This window comes from Stigmatopora nigra, chromosome 1, assembly GCF_051989575.1.
Source record: "Stigmatopora nigra isolate UIUO_SnigA chromosome 1, RoL_Snig_1.1, whole genome shotgun sequence".
NCBI classification, from domain to species: Eukaryota; Metazoa; Chordata; class Actinopteri; order Syngnathiformes; family Syngnathidae; genus Stigmatopora; species Stigmatopora nigra.
The window spans coordinates 9,666,287-9,684,983 of NC_135508.1; the positions used below are offsets into that span (position 1 = coordinate 9,666,287).

The 18,697-nt window shown below is 39.0% G+C and overlaps 1 protein-coding gene across 4 annotated transcripts; it reads right to left on the reverse strand.

Annotated features, from left to right (window-relative positions):
• Positions 1-275: 275 nt before the first annotated feature.
• znf512b (zinc finger protein 512B) lies at positions 276-17,972 on the reverse strand. Of its 4 annotated transcripts, none has more exons than XM_077710434.1 (18): positions 16,902-17,972; positions 15,744-15,878; positions 9,152-9,234; positions 8,872-9,000; positions 8,547-8,722; positions 8,173-8,454; positions 8,015-8,091; positions 7,792-7,926; positions 7,252-7,379; positions 6,928-7,020; positions 5,873-5,971; positions 5,565-5,625; positions 5,377-5,495; positions 4,976-5,290; positions 4,756-4,857; positions 4,534-4,596; positions 3,997-4,095; positions 276-3,461 (listed from the first exon to the last, which is right to left on the reverse strand). In XM_077710434.1, exons 2-18 carry the CDS (start codon positions 15,874-15,876, stop codon positions 3,120-3,122), a joined length of 2,436 nt encoding a protein of 811 aa, XP_077566560.1. In that variant the 5' UTR covers positions 15,877-15,878; positions 16,902-17,972; the 3' UTR covers positions 276-3,119. The 4 variants fall into 4 exon arrangements, with proteins under 4 accessions (XP_077566560.1, XP_077566543.1, XP_077566551.1 ...); XM_077710417.1 differs by having other exon boundaries at positions 5,377-5,625; positions 16,902-17,509; positions 17,592-17,971; XM_077710425.1 differs by having other exon boundaries at positions 5,377-5,625; positions 8,015-8,086; positions 8,174-8,454; positions 16,902-17,971.
• Positions 17,973-18,697: the final 725 nt, after the last annotated feature.

Here is an 18,697-nt window from a genome sequence, read left to right on the forward strand (position 1 = left end):
TCATATCTAAAAGACGATATTGGTCGATTTCTATTTGATTGTGCTTATAAAATAAAATCCTTAAACAGATTAATTAACTGTTATATAACCTTCTCTAGATACAAGAACATACAGTGATGGGCTATACATACTAAAAGATACAATGTAAATATGGCAACTCGTGCAAGTGTGTAACCGTTGTAAGGATGAGCGTTACAGAAGATTTGTGGAAAAGCCAAGGCATTATATATGTGCTTGCCCCGAAAAATATCCTGAGAAAAAAAGAACAGCAAATATACTTTTTTTTCAACAAACCTTTATTAATTAGTTGAGGGCTAATGAACAGTTCATACAATACATTTGGGGAAAAACTGTTTAACAGTTTAAACTCAAAGGAGTGAAAAGTCTCCTTTGTAAAGATACAACACAGCTTTATTTTAGTTATCCTTACTACATCACCATTGTGAGCTACAACATCATCTCTTAAAACTGCCATCCATTATGATAGTACTTTCAACTGGGGGCAGATACCTCATTTTCAATTAGTAGGTAGCGTACAAAGTCCAACACTGTTGTCCAAAAAAATAGTGTACAATTTGGAGACAGCCTGACTGAATTTCTGTGAACTAGCCTCAGTTTTTTTTGGAAACAAAGGGAAGACACTTGGAGTCTGCTGTTTCTTTGATTACAAAAGTCACACCACACACAGTCCAGATTACTAGAAATCTCAAACAACACTCCTATTTCAAGCCTATCTTATGGGAAGTGCACTAAATACAGAAACAAACACATATACATATGCCTTATTTTCCCCATATTGAGTAAGTAAGAATAAAGGACAATCCCTATGTATTTGACGTGTATTAAAAAAAAAAAAGCTAATTTCAGTAATCAAAAAATAACAGTGAATACAGACAAATTAGCCTATGACTTTTGTGGTAAAAAGCACTTTTAACATAGCCAAACAATAAGTCAGTCATTGAGAATTGTGAGAAGACAACAATGTCAAAATATTAGCAAGCACACAAAATCAGCTAAACATGATATATTGCTTGACTCGCTAAACAGGTTGCAAATAGCACACACTGCAGGGAAGATGTCCGTTTTCCATACCATAGGAAGACAGATAGTATTGGGTGTAAGAAAATGAAAAACAACCAGGTAAAAGCAGTGCTTAATTATTATATCAGAACACCAAAGCCCGCCCAGAAAATGGGACATACTGTAACTAACAGGAAAAACAAGCAGCTGATTTTGTGCCGTGCTATGAACCTCACCAAAAAAAGCGCCACCGATTCCTATACCCGAGTCATTACAAAGGTCCTATATGTTCCACACGCACACACACAAACATACACACATTCTAAACTATTTATAGGGAAATTAATCAGTGCTTATTTTATAAATCTTCATCAATTACACCTGGATATGAGGAAGTGGTCCATCTCATTGAGTGAGAGACAGACATGCATAATTATCTCCACCAGGTGATTAAAAAAAAGGAGAAACATCTGCGCTTTACAAAAAGTTATTGTATGTCAATATATATTGTAACTATACTATTCATCAAAGAGTTGATATCATGATTTTATTTAAATGAAAACACTCAACAAAATGTATAGATGCAATTTCTGGAGTGGAGACAGAGAACGCGAAGATCTGCTGAGATGTAACATAATAGTTTAGGTTGGGTAATAAGTGACTAAAGTGCTATCTAGATTTCTAGATAGGCATCATATATTTTTGTCAATATTTTTGTTGTTTACTTTATTATTAAAACAGTAGATACAACAAAGTAGCTACTCTATTACTCTATGATTGCACAATTTTAGATCTGCTAATTTGATAACATTGAATTATTTTGTTTTGGTAAATCTCAATTTAAAAAACAACAACAACAACAACAACTATAGTTTGAGGAGGTGATGGTAGTTATGGCTTTGAGTGGTGAGTTAAAATGATATAGTCATGCTAGATTATGGATGTTAGCACAGAGGTGCCCATTATTTGTAAATAGAATCTAATTCTGCCCCGAGAATAAAATATTATTTTTCCTGTCTGACAGCTACAAGGTTATACCTTAGAGTGCAAAATCACACGGGAACAAGGGTTAAAGTGCAATGCAATATCTTTGAACATCCGGGTTTAAATTCATATATATTAAATGCGAATCATGATTTGTAATGATAAATGATCACTCTCCTAGACTGCTACAAAATATAGTATTCTTATTCTATCTTTTCTTTTTGTTTTAAGATCAAATAAAAGCCAAAATATGGCTTCTTCTTAAAAAAAAGGTTTTACCTTACTTGATTGTGCTGCAACAGTGCAACGATCTTCACAAGAATTTGTCCTTCAGTCAAATAAATTGGATTTTAGGACATTATCTCAAGTTGACTTTTTTTAAAATTAATTAAAATATGCTTGATGAGATAAGTTGACACTGACCCTGCAGAAAAAAAACAATACTTATTAAATATTTTACTACTGTCTGTTGTGTAAATCCTGGTTTTCCAATGCAATTCTAGTTTTCAAAGCAGATACATGTTTCATGTAGTACACTGACAAAACCCATCAAAATAAAGTTGATTTTAACTGACTTGCTTCATTAAAAAACAATTAGCGAAAAAAGGATATGACAAAGACTAAAATGATTAAACACAAAACATTCTGAACATGATCAGTGATGGTTTTGTTAGATGTTTAAATGGGATGGTATCATTAGTTTGAGTATATATTGTATCTACTATATTGTATAGAGAGATATGTGCTTATGTACAGATTAAACAGAAAGAAATGTGAGCGCACTCGCATCATGACGTTACCATGCTAAGAGAGGTGTTTCGAATGAGTTTTTTTGAGTGAATGACCCTCCACTGATATGAAACGACAACCTTTCTGTGGAGAGAATGATATCACTGTGGACGTCAACTTTCAGGAAGTCTTTGATTTCATTCGCTGACAATGCCTGTTCAGTAAAGGAACCGAAATGGACTGCCCTTTACTGTAATGGAAACAGTACTGTAATGTGGTTACCTTTTCGAACTGCAGCCACCTTTTCTGTTTTCCCAGTGCTTATTGATTTATTTTTGTGAAAGCTAAGACATAGTTGCAGCAGGCCTCTTCTGTGCAAAGCAAAACTACTCGGACAATGATGATAGCCTCTTCGGTTTGCTTTGTTGCGCAGAACAGCCGTTGGGCTCCTGCCTTATCTCTAGACTAGTAATGTCTGTAAAGTCAGGGCTTTGCGAGCGGGACTGTGTCGAGTCAGAAAGCAGGGTCGAATCCACCATAGAGTTTTGATTGATGGTAGCTACTTCAGTTTGTGTTTGGAAAGGCGCCTGGGGACGCTCTTTGGGCTTACGACCCCTCTTTTTACCTGTGGTGGAACCATTCCTCACTTCTTCTTGAATGCTATCATCATCAAGTCCTCTAATCTTGCTGCTGGAAATTCCTTCACCGGCTGATGCACGGAACCAATTCTGAAGCAGGAAAAACATTGAGGTTGGCGATTAAAGAGAAGTTCTGAAAAAAGGAACAGGCACATCAAATGGACCTTGAACCATATGTTTGGATACAAACACATAGTATTGGTGTAGTTATTAGATGCCAAAAAGTGAGGAGCCTCATGAGAAGGCGAGAACTGAAGTTATTCAGCAAAGACAATAAATGAGAGGGACTCTAGTCTTCTAACCAGACATAAGTACAACTAACTCAATTGTCTATTTTTTGTCTATGGCAAAAAAGTAATTAAGACTCAATCTGATTATGGCCTTGTATAAATGGAATTGATTAAACAAATATTTCCTTTTTGGAATTGAAATTCTACATTTTATAGGATGTTAGCAATTTGTTTTTTTTTTTACTTTTGGGTTTGGGCAAACCTGACATTCCACTAGCAGAACACAGGCTACAACATGAAGCTACAGCTCCATGTAGTATTACATGTGGATTCTTGGAAGACAGTTGAGAAAGTCGCACAAATTCCAGTGATCAGGAAAGTGGCCTTTGACCCACCTGGGAGTGTGTCTTGCTTATGTGATATTTAACACCACTCTCTGAATTGAACTCCTTCTGGCAGATCAGACACGTATACTTTGCCATTTCTCCACCTCCCTAAGACAAATGCACGTAAGAATAAGATCATCATTTGGTGAAGTATTTTTCCTTTAAATGAGTGCCCTAAAACTGTTCTGCTGTAGTCCTTTGGCGAGCTTCTTGTGTAACATTCTTTATCACTACAGTGGTACCTCTACTTATGAATGCCTCTAAACACTGATATGCACATGACCATTCGGATATAAGAAAAAACGATCCAAATTATGAAATCTCCCAAAACATAAACAAATTTACGATATATGTTATTTTGTTTAGAAATTTTCCTGTGTGCTGCTTGACACTCCTATTGGGGTCAAAACAAGTTCTGGAACCAATTAATTTTATAAGTAGAGACACAACTGAATGTACAAGCAGCACGCATATTGAATGGGGTGGCATGTATGACACATTGTCTACACTCTCAGGACAACTTGTGCTTTGGCTGTGTGTTAATACCTGACTACAGTTGGCAAAGTGTGCTTTTAATCCAGACACACTGGAATAGACGGCGTCACAATTCTAAATGAAACAAAAAACATACAAAACATTCAATAATACAAAAAGAGCAGCAACTATCTACTATTTCACAGATGTAGTGCTCAAACTTTTTTCAATGTCATCATATGAAAAGACAGTAGCTTGCATGTTGGCATTTGTGAAACCCACAAACTTTCTTACCTCATTGGTGCAGCAGATGAAGCCGTTTTCTTTGACTTGAGTCTTCCAGGTCTCTAGAAGCTCCTTGCTGAAGTTGGGAAGGCCTGGGCGAGTGTAGTTCAACTACACAAAAGAGAGTGGCAAATAATTGCAATCATGCCAATGTAGTACACAGTAAGATGTGAATATGTTCTTCGACCACACTCGTATATCATATCAACTTTTCCGTTCTATGACGTACCCTTTTACTGTCAGGTACCAGGTCATCCTTAATGCGACGCTTCGTTCCCCAGTCTTTGGCGAGCTCATCCTCTGCAATCTCTTGCAGATGGAACACTGCCACTTGAGCTGATCGCCGCCTCACTCTACCACTAGGTGTTCGTTCAAAATCCTCCTGAAGGATTTCCTTCTTCTGCCCTGCCTTTTCATCGACCCTGTTCTTCTCTTGGCTGTCCTTGTGTTTAAACGTATCCTTCTCTTGGGCCACCCTTGCATTCACATGCCACTCGGGCTGACTTTGCTCCCTCTTCCCGCTTAAAGTTTTTTCGCAGGTGATCTACAGGAACATCAGGACACAATAAATCTTTTGAGAGTCAGCGATTATGAAAAAGAAAATTCATAGAATGTCATGTCTGATCTTACCCTGTCTTTGCCAGTGTTGTTGTTGGTATCAGTTCTATTGTTTTTGTTGATGTTGGGCGCTGTCATGGTCGAGTTTATAGTTGGGGAGTGCTCAGTGCGTACATGATAGTCCCTGCCAGCTTTAGAGCGATATGTTTTTCCGCAATGCTGGCATAAATAGGTCGCTTTTTCAAGATCGGAGAACTCACGTCCACAGCGCTTCTGGTGGTACTGGTAGCCCATCAGACTGGAGAAGTGAGCTGAACAGCCCTGCACAATGATAGGGGAATGTGAAGGATGCATGAGAAATATTTCAAAGTATTCTTATTTGTTCTTATAAAAACATGCAGTCGTTTTCCCCATCAATAGGCAAGACTATTCAGGTTAGAAGGAAATATACTTTTAGGAAGTGAGAAGGCCACAAGAGAACTTGTATGATGAGGAAAATGTGATATGAAATCTGGGAATGGGAAACATTAACCTAAACACTGAGATTAATGAGTGGGACAACAATTACCTCACTGGGACATCTTATTCTACCCATTTGTTTGAGTATTCGGCGTAGTCTTTCTCTCTCTTCATGTTCGTCATCCACTTGGCCTTCATTCCAAGATGACTGAGAAGGAACACACAGACATAACATTAGAATATTGTTTCAAATAACATCAAATGTATGTTCAATTCATGTGTTCACAGTGTGAGGACTAAATGACACGTGTGTGTCGGGTTGTCAGTGGTTGGGTAGTGAATTATAGGTCTAAAATTACAGTATATGTAGTAGATTTCTTCCAAATCGAAGTGTGGTTATACCACAAATAAAAACCCTTCATCTTCATCTAAGTATTTCCTAGCTCTCTCTCACTTTTTGAGCTGCTTATCTTAACGAGGGTCGCAAGGCTGCCTCCACCTATCCAAGACAACAACAAGCACAAGACCATGACATGGTTGCCAGCCAATCAGTTTTGTAACTTGAGGTTCCACTATGAATAATAAGTTCTTTGATATTGTATTTCATGTATTATTAGGAAGTGTGCTCACACAAAAACACTCTTGGCACATGCCATCGTTGCAGCAAGTCCATTAATTAATCATTCATGATACTTTTTGACACTGATTTGAATTATTCAGCAAATCCCAGAGCTTTAATGTACAGGTGCTCTCATGATGTCTTAAAGAATATCTCCCAGCTGTCAGACTTTAGACAGACAGCTACAGAAATAGTAAGAGCTTAAGGGACTAATGAAAGCTAAAATTCAAAACAAGAGGACATTGACGAGTTGAGATAGAAAAGCACAAATATACTGGTATTCTGCAGTATATTTTAATGGGCAGTAAATGTCCAGTGAATGAATGTGCTGGACTCTGGACACCAAACTGTGAGAAAGCTGACACTGGTGTCAGTGATAGATTTCTATACATAGCCTGCTTTCGTAATTGGTTGTGGTTTCAAGTAACTACTAGTAATTTTCCAATTCTATGGACTCCCAATGTCAAGAAAATCTCTATATTCAAACTGGATCCATGGCGATCCTATGGTGAATTAAATGATTATTGGCGTGAATTAGTGTTTACCTTAGAGTTGTGGTCTGTCATGTTGTGGTAGTTAAGTCCTGCCTTAGACCTGAATTGTTTCTGGCACTGCTGGCACTTCAATGCTTCTTGAAGCTACATGGGATTGAAGCTCAAATTCATTACTATATCATTATTCCGAATAAAAGCATACGAGTCAATCAATAAAGCAACATTTGAACTCTAACCCATCCTGATACCGTTAATACCTTCCACAAATGTTATCATGCGTTGCTCCAGGGAATCACGAAAATTAGTTTGCATAGCGTTTAAATTTGATCCTTATCATTTCTGTATTTTTGAAAATTGAAAATCCTGTTTACTGACCTTGTGGCAGATCTCCATGTGCTTCTTGAGGCCATGTATTGTTTTTCTGGTGACGATGGAACAAGTGGGGCACACCACTTCGCCTCGCTCTGAAATTGCTTTCTGCCACTGAATGTCAGGAACTGTAGCTAAAAAAACAAATGGTACTTTCAGAGTGAGCAACTCAAAAGTTTGTAGAGCATGCCTCTCTTGAATTTGTCTTGCTGCTGTTGACTTTGACATCAATTCCTCATCTACTGCGTTTTTTTTTTACCTGAGTACTTTTCCTGAGTATACATATGCAGCTACGATATAACATGTTGGTTTTGTCTGTCAATTGGTATCTATTAGTATCTTCATCAACAGTACCTTTTGACTGAAGCATGATTAGGTACCAATAGTTCTATGCTGCCTCCCACTGGTTACAAACAGCTTTACAATTTTCTTTGCAAGAAACCACTTTTTATATATGCAGAAATCTGTCGAGATAGCCTGACAAGCTATACAAATAGAAATAACATGCTTAATAATTTAGCAGGGAATTGTTAATCGAGTTTTCACCTGAACTAGTTGTTGCTGTGTGTTTAGTGGAGGACTGATTTGATGTTGTTCGTCTGTGTGGGTCGTCGCTAAATCCACTAGCCTCTGGTCTCTTTACGCGGCTTGCCTTCAGCTTCTCTTCCACTTTAGTCATACCTGCAGCAGACATGCACACAATTGTGAAAGTCACTGTATCTCCAGAGATGACATCACTGTAAGAGAGATTAGATATACTTGTCAATACCTTTCAGGCCGAACGTTCCAGTGATTGAAGGCTGCTCCCCAGTGAACTTCTTAGGTGTTTTCTGCTTCCGTCCTTGTCCAGGAAATAACATAAAGGCATAGAAAATTGGTCAAAAACAACAGAAGCATTGTTTTGAAAATATAAATGCTGTAATCTCACTATGTTTCATCCGTTCTGGATCTTCATCAGGGTAAGATGGCGGTAGGCTTCCACATTCACTTTCACTCCCCCCTGCATCCGAGGATGTGCTTTGGGAGTGGGACTGCTCAATTTGAAGCTGGGATGACTGAGTCTGGTGATGACTCTGCACTAATGGCTGGATGTGCTGTTTCCTCTCACTCCTGTGATTGGCCAGCTCTCCATTGTGAGAAGGGGTGGACACTTCAAGGGTCTTTTTCACTTTGAAGAAGACTGGAGATGGAGGGCTATTTTCCAGCGGTCTACATTCACAAATCCAGGAAAGAAAGCCAGCAAAATGTCATATGACAATCAATGAAAGTAAAACAAATCGGACCTTTAAAATATTGCTTACCTTTTTACAGTACTTGACTTGACAGGGTTCTTCTGAAGCTTAAGCTGCTCATCCTTTGTCTCCAAACTTACCCTATCTGGGTGGTTCCAGAGCATATGCTTTTGCAGACGTACCATTGTTGCAAACACTGCCTCACAATAGAGACAGCCATGACTCTGCTTCTCAGGTCCTATGGTCTGGGGGGGGAAAATGACATCAAGACATGCAATTTGAAGAAACCACATTCATAAGTGTTTCATTCATTCATTATATTAATAAATACAGACAGTTAACATACAGTACAATGGCTATAATTGTGTAGGTGGAGAGTAGGATACAGGCTTACCGCCTGGCAGCGTTGATAGTGGTACTTTACACCATAGATGCTGGGAAACTCCAACCAGCAGCCTGAACATGGACATTTGACCTTGGAGCGACGCTTAAACTCTTCCTTCCACTGTACTATCAAATGGGCCTAATTGAGAAAAGGAAAATAAATAAATACATCAATAATATACAAAACTGCTGTTGCTACTTTGCATTCAGTTCAAATTCATGTAAGACTGAGTAAAAAAAAAAATGAAGCCCACTTGAAACACCCCTTTAGTTCAAAGAGATTAACTCACAGGGATGCTTCTCAGTTCCTGCTCTTCTTCTGCTTTAGGGCGACCTTTCCGCCTTCCCTCTGCTGCCTCACCACAAACAGATGCTGGCAAAATAAAGAAGAAAGCAACATCAAATTGCTGACTCAATCAGGAAACTTATTTATTCCTTTTTAACAAGCTTGTCCTCATCAGGGTCGCTGGAGCCTATCCCAGATGGTTTCAGATTATAGCCCGACTACACCGGAGACTGGTTGCCAGGGCACACACAGAAAGAGAGAACAATTCTATACTATACTTATAACCAATGACTTTGACGATAACAATGGAAAATGACTAAACCGTGATTGGGGCGGCTTCATGTTGACATCGAACTAGATCGAAAGGTAAAATAATATTTCTGCCTAACGTTTCCTACCGGTAGCACCTGACTGCAATCCATTCATTACACTTGTAAGACACAGGATTAGGAAAAGGTGTCTTATTTCGATGAAGTGAAATCCTACACCCATTGTTGCAATTTGTGGATGATTTTGGAGACCACTGTTCTAGAGAAGCTCTCTAGCATCTGAATGAGGAAATTGCTCGGAATCCTGTATGAATGAAGACAATTTCTGAATTTTTCCAGAGCCACTAAAATATCCTGTCGTCAGCTCTACTGTTTGTAACAAAAATTCAATGCATTTTTTTCAGTCACTGAATAGTTGGGCAAAATTTTGTTTTTCTGTTTTCCATAAATACTTGGCTTCAATACTGTGAGCCCAAAAGATTTTTATATTTACTTTACCCATATAAAGTCAGGGAGACCTTCTCAATGCCCCCTCTCTTAAAAAATTTCAAACACTCTTATTTGCCTATCAATCGAATCTTGCTGCGTAAAAGTGGACAAACATGGGTGAGCTTCATAGTGCGGAATTAAGGTAGGACCCACCACTCTACAAAAATAACGGGGTAACTAGGGTAGCGGCAATAGGCCTTGAGGTTACATAGGATTGCCATTATGAATAGAATTTTGGTCCTATTTTACCGTCTTTTGTGGGGCTTTGGCAAAGAAGTCAGAGAACACCAATGAAGAGGAATTGTGCTGAAGTTTAAATGGCAAATTGTTTGTGTTAGTCGGACAACATTTCGTCAAGCCATTTACAACTGCATGTAAATCCTCAACCTGCAGAAAACACAGTTCTTTGTCCATCTTTGAGCTGTAGTTTGAGTTTGAGAGAGTAGTGTAACATAGAGCTGTCTGCTGAGACCAAAAGATCAACCGTAAATCGTAAGCACTAGTGCGAACCTTTCACACAGTAGCACACAGAAAAATTAATGCTTCAGCTTTATCCTTCACTCAATCCCTAAAACTGCTGCCTTCATCACTGCTTATGCAATGCCTGCCGCATTTCTGTATTCTGTATTCATTTAAAAAAAATCATTTTTACTCACATAACCATCATGCAATGGTTTGTAATAAGAATTTTACTCTTTTAACTGTTACAATTATATCACTGTTACATCAATCTTGTACTCTCAAGTGAGTATCAGTACACACTTTTTAAATGGGGTAATGGGACAAAGGGAAAGGATGCAAAGGCCTACTTGATATCATTTCACTTTTATAACTTAAAATGATGCTTGGAATAAGGGTAATTCTACAGTTTCCTACATTAAGTACCACCATCTAGTGTTAAAGCTGAGAAATACACTAGAATGTAGGCTGTAGTATTTAGGTTTTGCCACAGGCCAATAAAAATGGGCAGTGGGACGTTGGGTGCCCAGGGGCCGTGGTTTGGGAACCACATTGCATTTGCACCGACTGCTTAAAAACTGAAATAAAATTCAGAAATATCAAATGTGTTTGTTCCAAAGCACAACGTTTTTGGTGAAAGAAATTAAAGCCTTGGAAAGGGAAAATAATGTCAACCATTTCATATCGTGTTATACACACACATTGGCAAGCAGTGACAGCATGGACACATGCAGCCTCATTTTTGGTGGCATCTAAACTGATTCAAAGCACTCAGCGTACCTATCAGGATTATGAAAATGGAAGGGGGATTTTGCATGAAATAAACTAATTGATTTTCTGCCGAGAAAAAGCTTACACAAGCATCAAGATTTCCATTTCTCGACATCAATGATGTATAACATTCTCCCAGCTCAGTCATTTCCCTGTATTTCATGACCGTTCTGATTACGGATAAGGTTCACTCATTTCTGTTTAATGTTTAACCACAAGAGCAGACAATGCGTGTAGCATTTTAGTAGTTCAGGCTTATGCCAAAATAGAACAGAAAAAGGCAAGGATAACTAACATGAATGCTTAGTAGCAAAGTCAAAAATTCTGCATTTAAAGCCTTAATGCTTAATACCTGCACATAACTAGAACAATATGACAAAGACAGGAACACCTATAAATGTCTCTTGTGCAGGGAAAAAAATGTGTATAAAAGAAACTGGCAACAGATTTGTAATCAACGACCGCAAAATGTCTAGAATCAGTAAAAATATCAATTAAAAAACACATGCTAGAGAAAATTTGAAAAACTATGTTGATGAGTGTTAGTATTGTGTTTATGATTACGAAGGGACAGTTTCGACATCCTTAAGGCAACAGAACCAATTTCTATTTGCTATCTAAATCAAAGATGGAGAGTTATTTTTCTGAGCAGGAAATTGAACATACATTTAAATCCCTAACTCAGAAAAACAGGTCTTGTAAAATAAGGTCCTAATTAACACATTTGGCTGCGGGGGTGATACAGTATGCTCTTGTTGCTATGGGAATAAGATCAAAATGTCATATTTATAACTTCCCAAAAACTCTCGGCAGAAATGCAATTATAATTAAACGTGCGTCCATTCAATGAACAGAGAAGTAAACAGATAGGGGAGCACTTGGTATGGATGGAATATACAACAGTAAACAAAAACCTGTCAGCCAGTTTGCTGTTGAGAGTCTGAGGCACACACTCAACCATTGTCCTAGGTGAAAGAAAGCAGGCCTGTTTATGTCCAAACCACAGCTCCTAGACACAAGTCGAAGGGATAAAACAGCTGTTCATTTAGTGTGCGGGGATGACTTGCACCCAGCTGTCTGCATATCTCTGTGACTGTTCAGTCACACTTGGTAAGAAAGAGGGACGAGAGTTGTCCAAAAGAACTCATTTATCCCATTCATCCATTAATTACATTTAGAATTATGATAAAAGGGGAAAACATTGTTTGTTTGTGAAAGAGAAATAGGCCTGTTTCAGCTATCAAGGAAATAAGAAACCCAATGGCATAAATGTGGAAATAAAGCAGTAATTTTTCAAGTAAGAGAAGGAGGACCCAGGGGTCCTGGCAGCTGTCTGATACTCTCATATAAGCCTTGAGCTCCCCTAGACTGCAACTGCTCCTCACACACTTCCAATCCACATGCATGCATGCACACACGCACACATTAACAGAGTGGAGATTTGTTTTTTTTCACTGCAAGCAACTCACACAAGAGCCATTGTCTCGATCTGCCTAGTTGGATTGGAACTGTACTGCCTTTTATGAAGACACATACAAATGGCATCGACACAGCTGTGTGGCTGGAAAAGCCTGTATCACAACTTTACATCCTAGTTTACGATTTATAAGAGAATATATAGCTGGAAATGACAGTACACAAACAAAGCTTTGTTTAAAGAGGACTAAAGAAACACCATGAAGAGAATCTCATGACATTATACAACTTGAAGCTTGACTAGATACATTAGAACTAGGTAAACCCTCCAGGGTTTAACATCTAAAAAACCTGTGGATCAGATTACACCACATGCAAAATATATTATATGCGTCAAACACAGTAAAAAAGCTCAGAGAGCTTTTCTTTTCTGGAAATTCATAATGCCTCAATGGTCCCATGAGAACAGCACTGATTCTAAAGAGTCTTCAACATCAGCTGCATACTTCACCACCCTGCAAGCTGCATCTATTGCCAGATGCTCATTTGAGCCAGAGCCAACATTGAATTCACTAGTCATGAGCGCTCGATCCACTGTTCAAATTCAGGATGTGGTCAGTAAAGTCCTAGCTACAGATCAGAACAAAAATGGAAAAATGTAAGTGGCTCATATTCTCATTTGCATTATACTGTGCAGTTATATTTCCCTATCAAGTGGAATGTTTCTTCGGTATGCAGTGAGATCTGGACAACACAGAGGGTGACTGAGAAACGGATGCCGTTACAAATACGCAGGGTCAGCAGATGGCACATGAATGATGTCCTGCAGTCAGTGAAGTTGGCTGGGGTTTGAGTGCACACACACACACACATGCTAGCGTATTTATAACATAAATAAATAAAATAAAAGCAGCAGCCGGAGCAGCAGCAGCACCTAAGTGCACAAGTAACCACCTCCAAAAGAGCCCTGCATGCAATAATCTTGGACAAATCCTTGTTGAGACAATATAGCAAAAAATGACGGATTATAAACTATTTTTTCGAGACAATAAAGATAAGGGCGTTATTTTTTTCCCCCACTCCTCCTAATTCTCCCTTTATAATAGTGGACTGAGACCAAAATGTTATGATTGACTCAAGCACTACATGATATTTTTGGGGTATGTGTATATGAATAAACTTCCCTAAAAAAATTCTGTCTCAAAACTGCAGGCATTTTTATAATTAATAAAAATGTTTGAAGTTTAGTCTTGAAAACACCCAAAAGACAGAACTATTTAGTACTGGATTGGTGTTTTGGGCAACCGCTCCTTTATTGCGTGTAACCAACCAAACAGCTTCAGTGTGGTTTGGTGGTTTCATGTAGCGGCGTAGCCATCCACAGAGAAGGAGAGGAAAAGAAATCATCCAGGGCGATTAGTGCATTATGCTGTGTTGGCCAAATCCGAGTGCACCACGGTCAGCTACAATTCCGACAACAGCTGCTACACTTGGTAATTTAGATGGATGTTGTAACACTCGCGCAAAGTATGTCAAGACTCTGAACGCACTCACTGTCACCGTGACGCTACAAATCACAAAGCAAAATTGGATGAATGGAAAACATCTGCTTTCCAACAAGAAAGCAACTAAGCTCTAAAACCATGAAAATCCATAAGGATAAATATTTTAAAGGGAGAGAAACAAGTAACAGCTATTAGTACATAAAACCAAACCCGTAAAGTTGTACATCGTGATTTCATGAGTCAAATAAATAACTCAGCTAGCTCTGGTAATATAATATTCAATTTTTCACAGGATAAATACATTACAGTTTATCTGGAATAATTTTAATATGGTCACACTACTTTTATTGCTGTACCACTTGTGGTCACATGTGTATGAGTTAATCAAAGGGTTAGAAGTGCCACAATATAAATACTTGCTTGGACCTAAACTATATGCATTTACATGTCAGATATTGCTATGAAATGACCTCTATTTTGACAATGCTCACTGCCCAAAAACCACCTTTCTGCTACTAGGTTTGTCTGTATTAAACATTTGAAAGCATTCTACGTTGTACATTCACAATGAAATAAGTCTGAGGAATGAATGTATGATGTATTTGCCAGCTCTTTTAGAAAATAAAAATATGTAAAGCTGCCCAAAAAAAAAAACATTCTCAACGACAGCGTATTACTTAAAAAAATTAAGTACTCTCGTCAGCGCAGTGGTATTAATGCTGCACATATACAGACAAGTGTGTGATTGTGTGTGTGGTTTTAAAAGACTGTATTGCAGCAGCCAAAACAACTAGGTCAATAGAACAGCTCTAGATTTTTCAAATCACTCTAGCAACAAAGTTAAGACTATGGTTTACTGGTTATTGAGTCGATACCCAATTCTGTAATCCTGGTATATTTAGGTTATCTTCATCCAGATGATTTGCAAACATACTAATTGAGAGGCAGTACAAACTCTATTTTTCTATTGTATGACTCTGATTTAACAAAAAAAATTAAGTCAATGTGTACTAAGTACTCAGTAGTCTATGTTTGCAGCCAGTTGAGATGTATATACAACTCATTTAAACATGTGCCCAAACAGGTTAAAAAGTCATAGTTGTCACCTATCAGTGTAAATGTTGTTCCAAAATGTTAATAGTTTTTTTTGGGAAGTCAGAAATACTGATTTACTAATTGCTTTTAGCCACAGTTAATGAAAATCCTGCAAACAGTCAACAGTCAACCATCATAAAAAATGGTTAAACAAACTGTGCCGTTACCTCGTAAGGGGGCAGGGTACACTTTGAATGATCATTAGTCAGTTCTTGAGCTGAATTATGAAGGGAGACAACCCTTCAAACCGACACTGGCAATTCAAATGTATTAATAAACCTAACAATGTCACTGAAAATTGGAACACAAAAAAAAGGAGAAACCATTGAGCAGAAAATGAACATACCATTTTACAAAAAAAGTGCAAAGCCACACATTTTTACTTCGAAGCGTCTTACTATGAACCAGAAATGTGTTTTTTGAGTGATGGTCAATGTTTTTGTCAAGTCTAATATGATCTATGTCATGTTTTATGGAGAAAAAAAAACATCTTAAAGAATTACACAGGATCTCAATTGAACAGAGCCTTCACTATTCAAACAATCAGTGACAATTTGTTTAACTTTAAAAAGCGAAGCGGCTTGTCACTTACTGTGTTTGATGTTGTTTTCAGAGCAAGGTGCAGTTCTGACAGGCTCTTGGGGATGTCCATGCTTGGAGGTCCGGCCCTTTGGTAGCCCTGATGTTGACAGCTTTCCAATCTTGGTGCCACTGGGGTTTTCCATGCCTATATTGGTATAATACAATCATTATCACAACTCCTGGGAGCACCCAAAGCACTATTCCTATTTATAACAATGTTAAAAATGTACTGTAAAGATCGGTAGTAGAATTTGATGTCACGTCACCCTGTGCATTCATGTGGCTAGACTGAAGATTATCTGAGTTGAGTCACACACATCATGTGTAGTGATAATGAAGCTATGATCTGACATGCTTAGTTTCGAAATCAATACTCTTATGCTTCAACTCCCATTAGAGAAAAAAGTTAAGTGAAAGAAAGGTACAAGGGTGAACGATTCACAGCTCATTGTGACAACTATCTGAGCAAAAAGCCCAAGCTGCATTATTACTAGCGTTTCACTGGTACGATTATTTTTTTTGTTTTTGTTTATAATACAATTTACACTTCCCTGCCGTGTAATATCGGCAAACGCTGACACACTCACTACCCATAGCTCTTTTTTTTTAAACACATCGGCCACACGCGTATACCAAATGATGATGTCCAACTATGTGCATGGTGGGTGCATCTTTGTGGGGTTCATTCAGTCATTCTTCTGTACTCAGGGCGGCCCGGTGATGAGTGGTTAGCGCATCGGTCTCACATTGGGCAACTGGGTTCAAATCCAGCTTGGTTCGCCTGTTTGGAGGTTGCATGTTCTCCCGGGGGCCTGTGTGGGTTTTCTCCGGGTACTCCGGTTTCCTCCCACATTCCAAAGACATGCATGGTAGTCTGATTGGACACCAAATTGCCCCTAGGTATGAGTGTGGGTGTAAATGAACCCCAAAGGTGTGGCAGAAATGTATTCTCCGACGAAAAAAAACATTATTACATCAGGTGAGTTCAAAACAGAAAACCATGGCAGGAGCAACAGTCCTACTTGAATCCAGTCACACAATCTGCTGACATAGTGGAAACAAGTAGTAATTTAAGCATTCGATGGCATGCTGCCATGTTGGTGTGACTCGTGAGAGAGATGAAAAAGTAGCACTTTTCTCCCCAAGAGCTGTGGTTAGCCACACCTACCTGAAAGTGTTCAGATCAGGGCCGCCTGGACACAGGTCAGCCCTCGTGCGTGGTCGTCCACGAGGAGGGCGTCCAAAGAAAGGCACCGTGTTGGGTGTTTATCCGACAATGTTTGTTACATTGTAATCCCACCTGCTGTGTGTCAAGGGCCGGTCACGGTGCTGCTGCTATGGGGAACACCGCCGGCCTGCCCGCCCCCCTTCACGCCTGCAAACGTCAACGAGGGTAAAGGGTGGGCGGAAAAAGCAAGAAAAAAAAAAGAAAAAAGGACTAATTGCGTGCAGGAATACAAAAAAATTAAAAATAAAAAACAATCCAGGCGACTTTAACCCGGTCGTGCCTCCTTCCTTTGCTGCATTAATATGTATAAAGCACGAGGCACCGCTCCAAGCTTGCCGTCAAATAGTCCAAAAATAGCCTGAAAAGATTTGTAAATCCTCGACTCCTTGAGGAAAATTTTGGGAATACCGGTTGGTTTAAACGAGCAGTGAAGCAAAATGGCGACTTTATAAACGAAGGAGGAGAGCAGAAAAAATCCTTGTGCTGGCTGGATCTTGAGGGAGCCACCAAAATGTTAGACGTGCGATCATTTCCACGGCTGCAAAACACTTTGGGAGAGCAAAAAGAGAGCCAACGCGAGTGAAAATAAAGACATCCGCCGACGATTTTGGCCACTCCTCGGCTCCTTACCTCGGATTATTTTCGCTTTTAATACGGATATGATGTCTCCGCGGCCATGTACACTATCCCACCAATGTGTGCTGTGTCTGAGCTAAGCATGCCGCCTTTGACAGCGGAAGCGAGAGTCAACTTGACATTATTGTCATCGGAGTTGCTATTTCCATCCTTATTTCCGACCGCGAGGATGATAATGGCGCTTTCAGCAGGCTAAAGTTGCTGCTTGCTGTGCCACCGGCTCTTCCGACGGAATCGCGCTCGAGCCTGACGTACGACCGGGGCTTCACAATCCTTGCCAACTATATGATGCCATGAACAAAAAGAAAAAAACAAATATGCTCGCCTTTAGCATGTAACACAGCGAATTATCGTCTCCCATCTAATTACGGCCATTTTAATTATTATAGTCAGAGTTTAGGATGCTCCTTTTAATGTGGCAGAGGCGTTTAACCAATCACAGCCTTCCTTATAAACCCTGAAATCAAACTAAGCCTCAGCAACATAGCAGATGAATAATACAATAACCGTAAACGACATTTTAGTGCTTGTTATAGTGGGTAGACAACAAATAGGTTTATCTCTTCAAATGATTGATTTCGGTTTGGAAAAAAAATACGCACGCTCCTGATCACATGATGGGTCATGGAGGCCACAATATGAACGTTTGAGATAGTGGAGAGCTATTGAAGAGTTAACACTTGACCTTTAACCCTTTATAGGTTGGTGACTATTGGTGGTAATAAAAACAAACTATTAGCTATGATTATCCAGGGAGGACAGGCTGTGATGTTCATATTTCAATGTCACTGACAATGCTAGACGTCCAATCCAATTTCTTTAGGATGAATGGAGCCGATCATTCGCACTCAACCTTTGCCAGTAAATATTGATTGAATGTATATCCCAGTCAATGGCAGCCAATAAGTTCAATAAGTGCTCTATAAAGGGTTAAGGCAAGTATTTTGGCCAATTACTGTAGCTGTTTTCTGACATTTCCCATTTTAACTCCACTAATAATAACTTTTCAGATATAGGGCGTCATGTCATATGAACTATTTATTCCTTTTCTGAACCATTTTTATTCTCAATAGTGTCGTGGGGGTGCTGGAGCCTATCTC

Excerpts from the sequence above, each read along its gene's own strand:
- znf512b (XM_077710417.1), bottom strand. The coding sequence starts at position 15,876 with ATGGAAAACCCCAGTGGCACCAAGATTGGAAAGCTGTCAACATCAGGG. Across the intron at positions 7,927-8,014 it reads TGGAACGTTCGGCCTGAAAG|GTATGACTAAAGTGGAAGAG; the intron begins GTATTGACAAGT and ends TGTCTGCTGCAG. Across the intron at positions 5,291-5,376 it reads ACAACACTGGCAAAGACAGG|ATCACCTGCGAAAAAACTTT; the intron begins GTAAGATCAGAC and ends ATGTTCCTGTAG.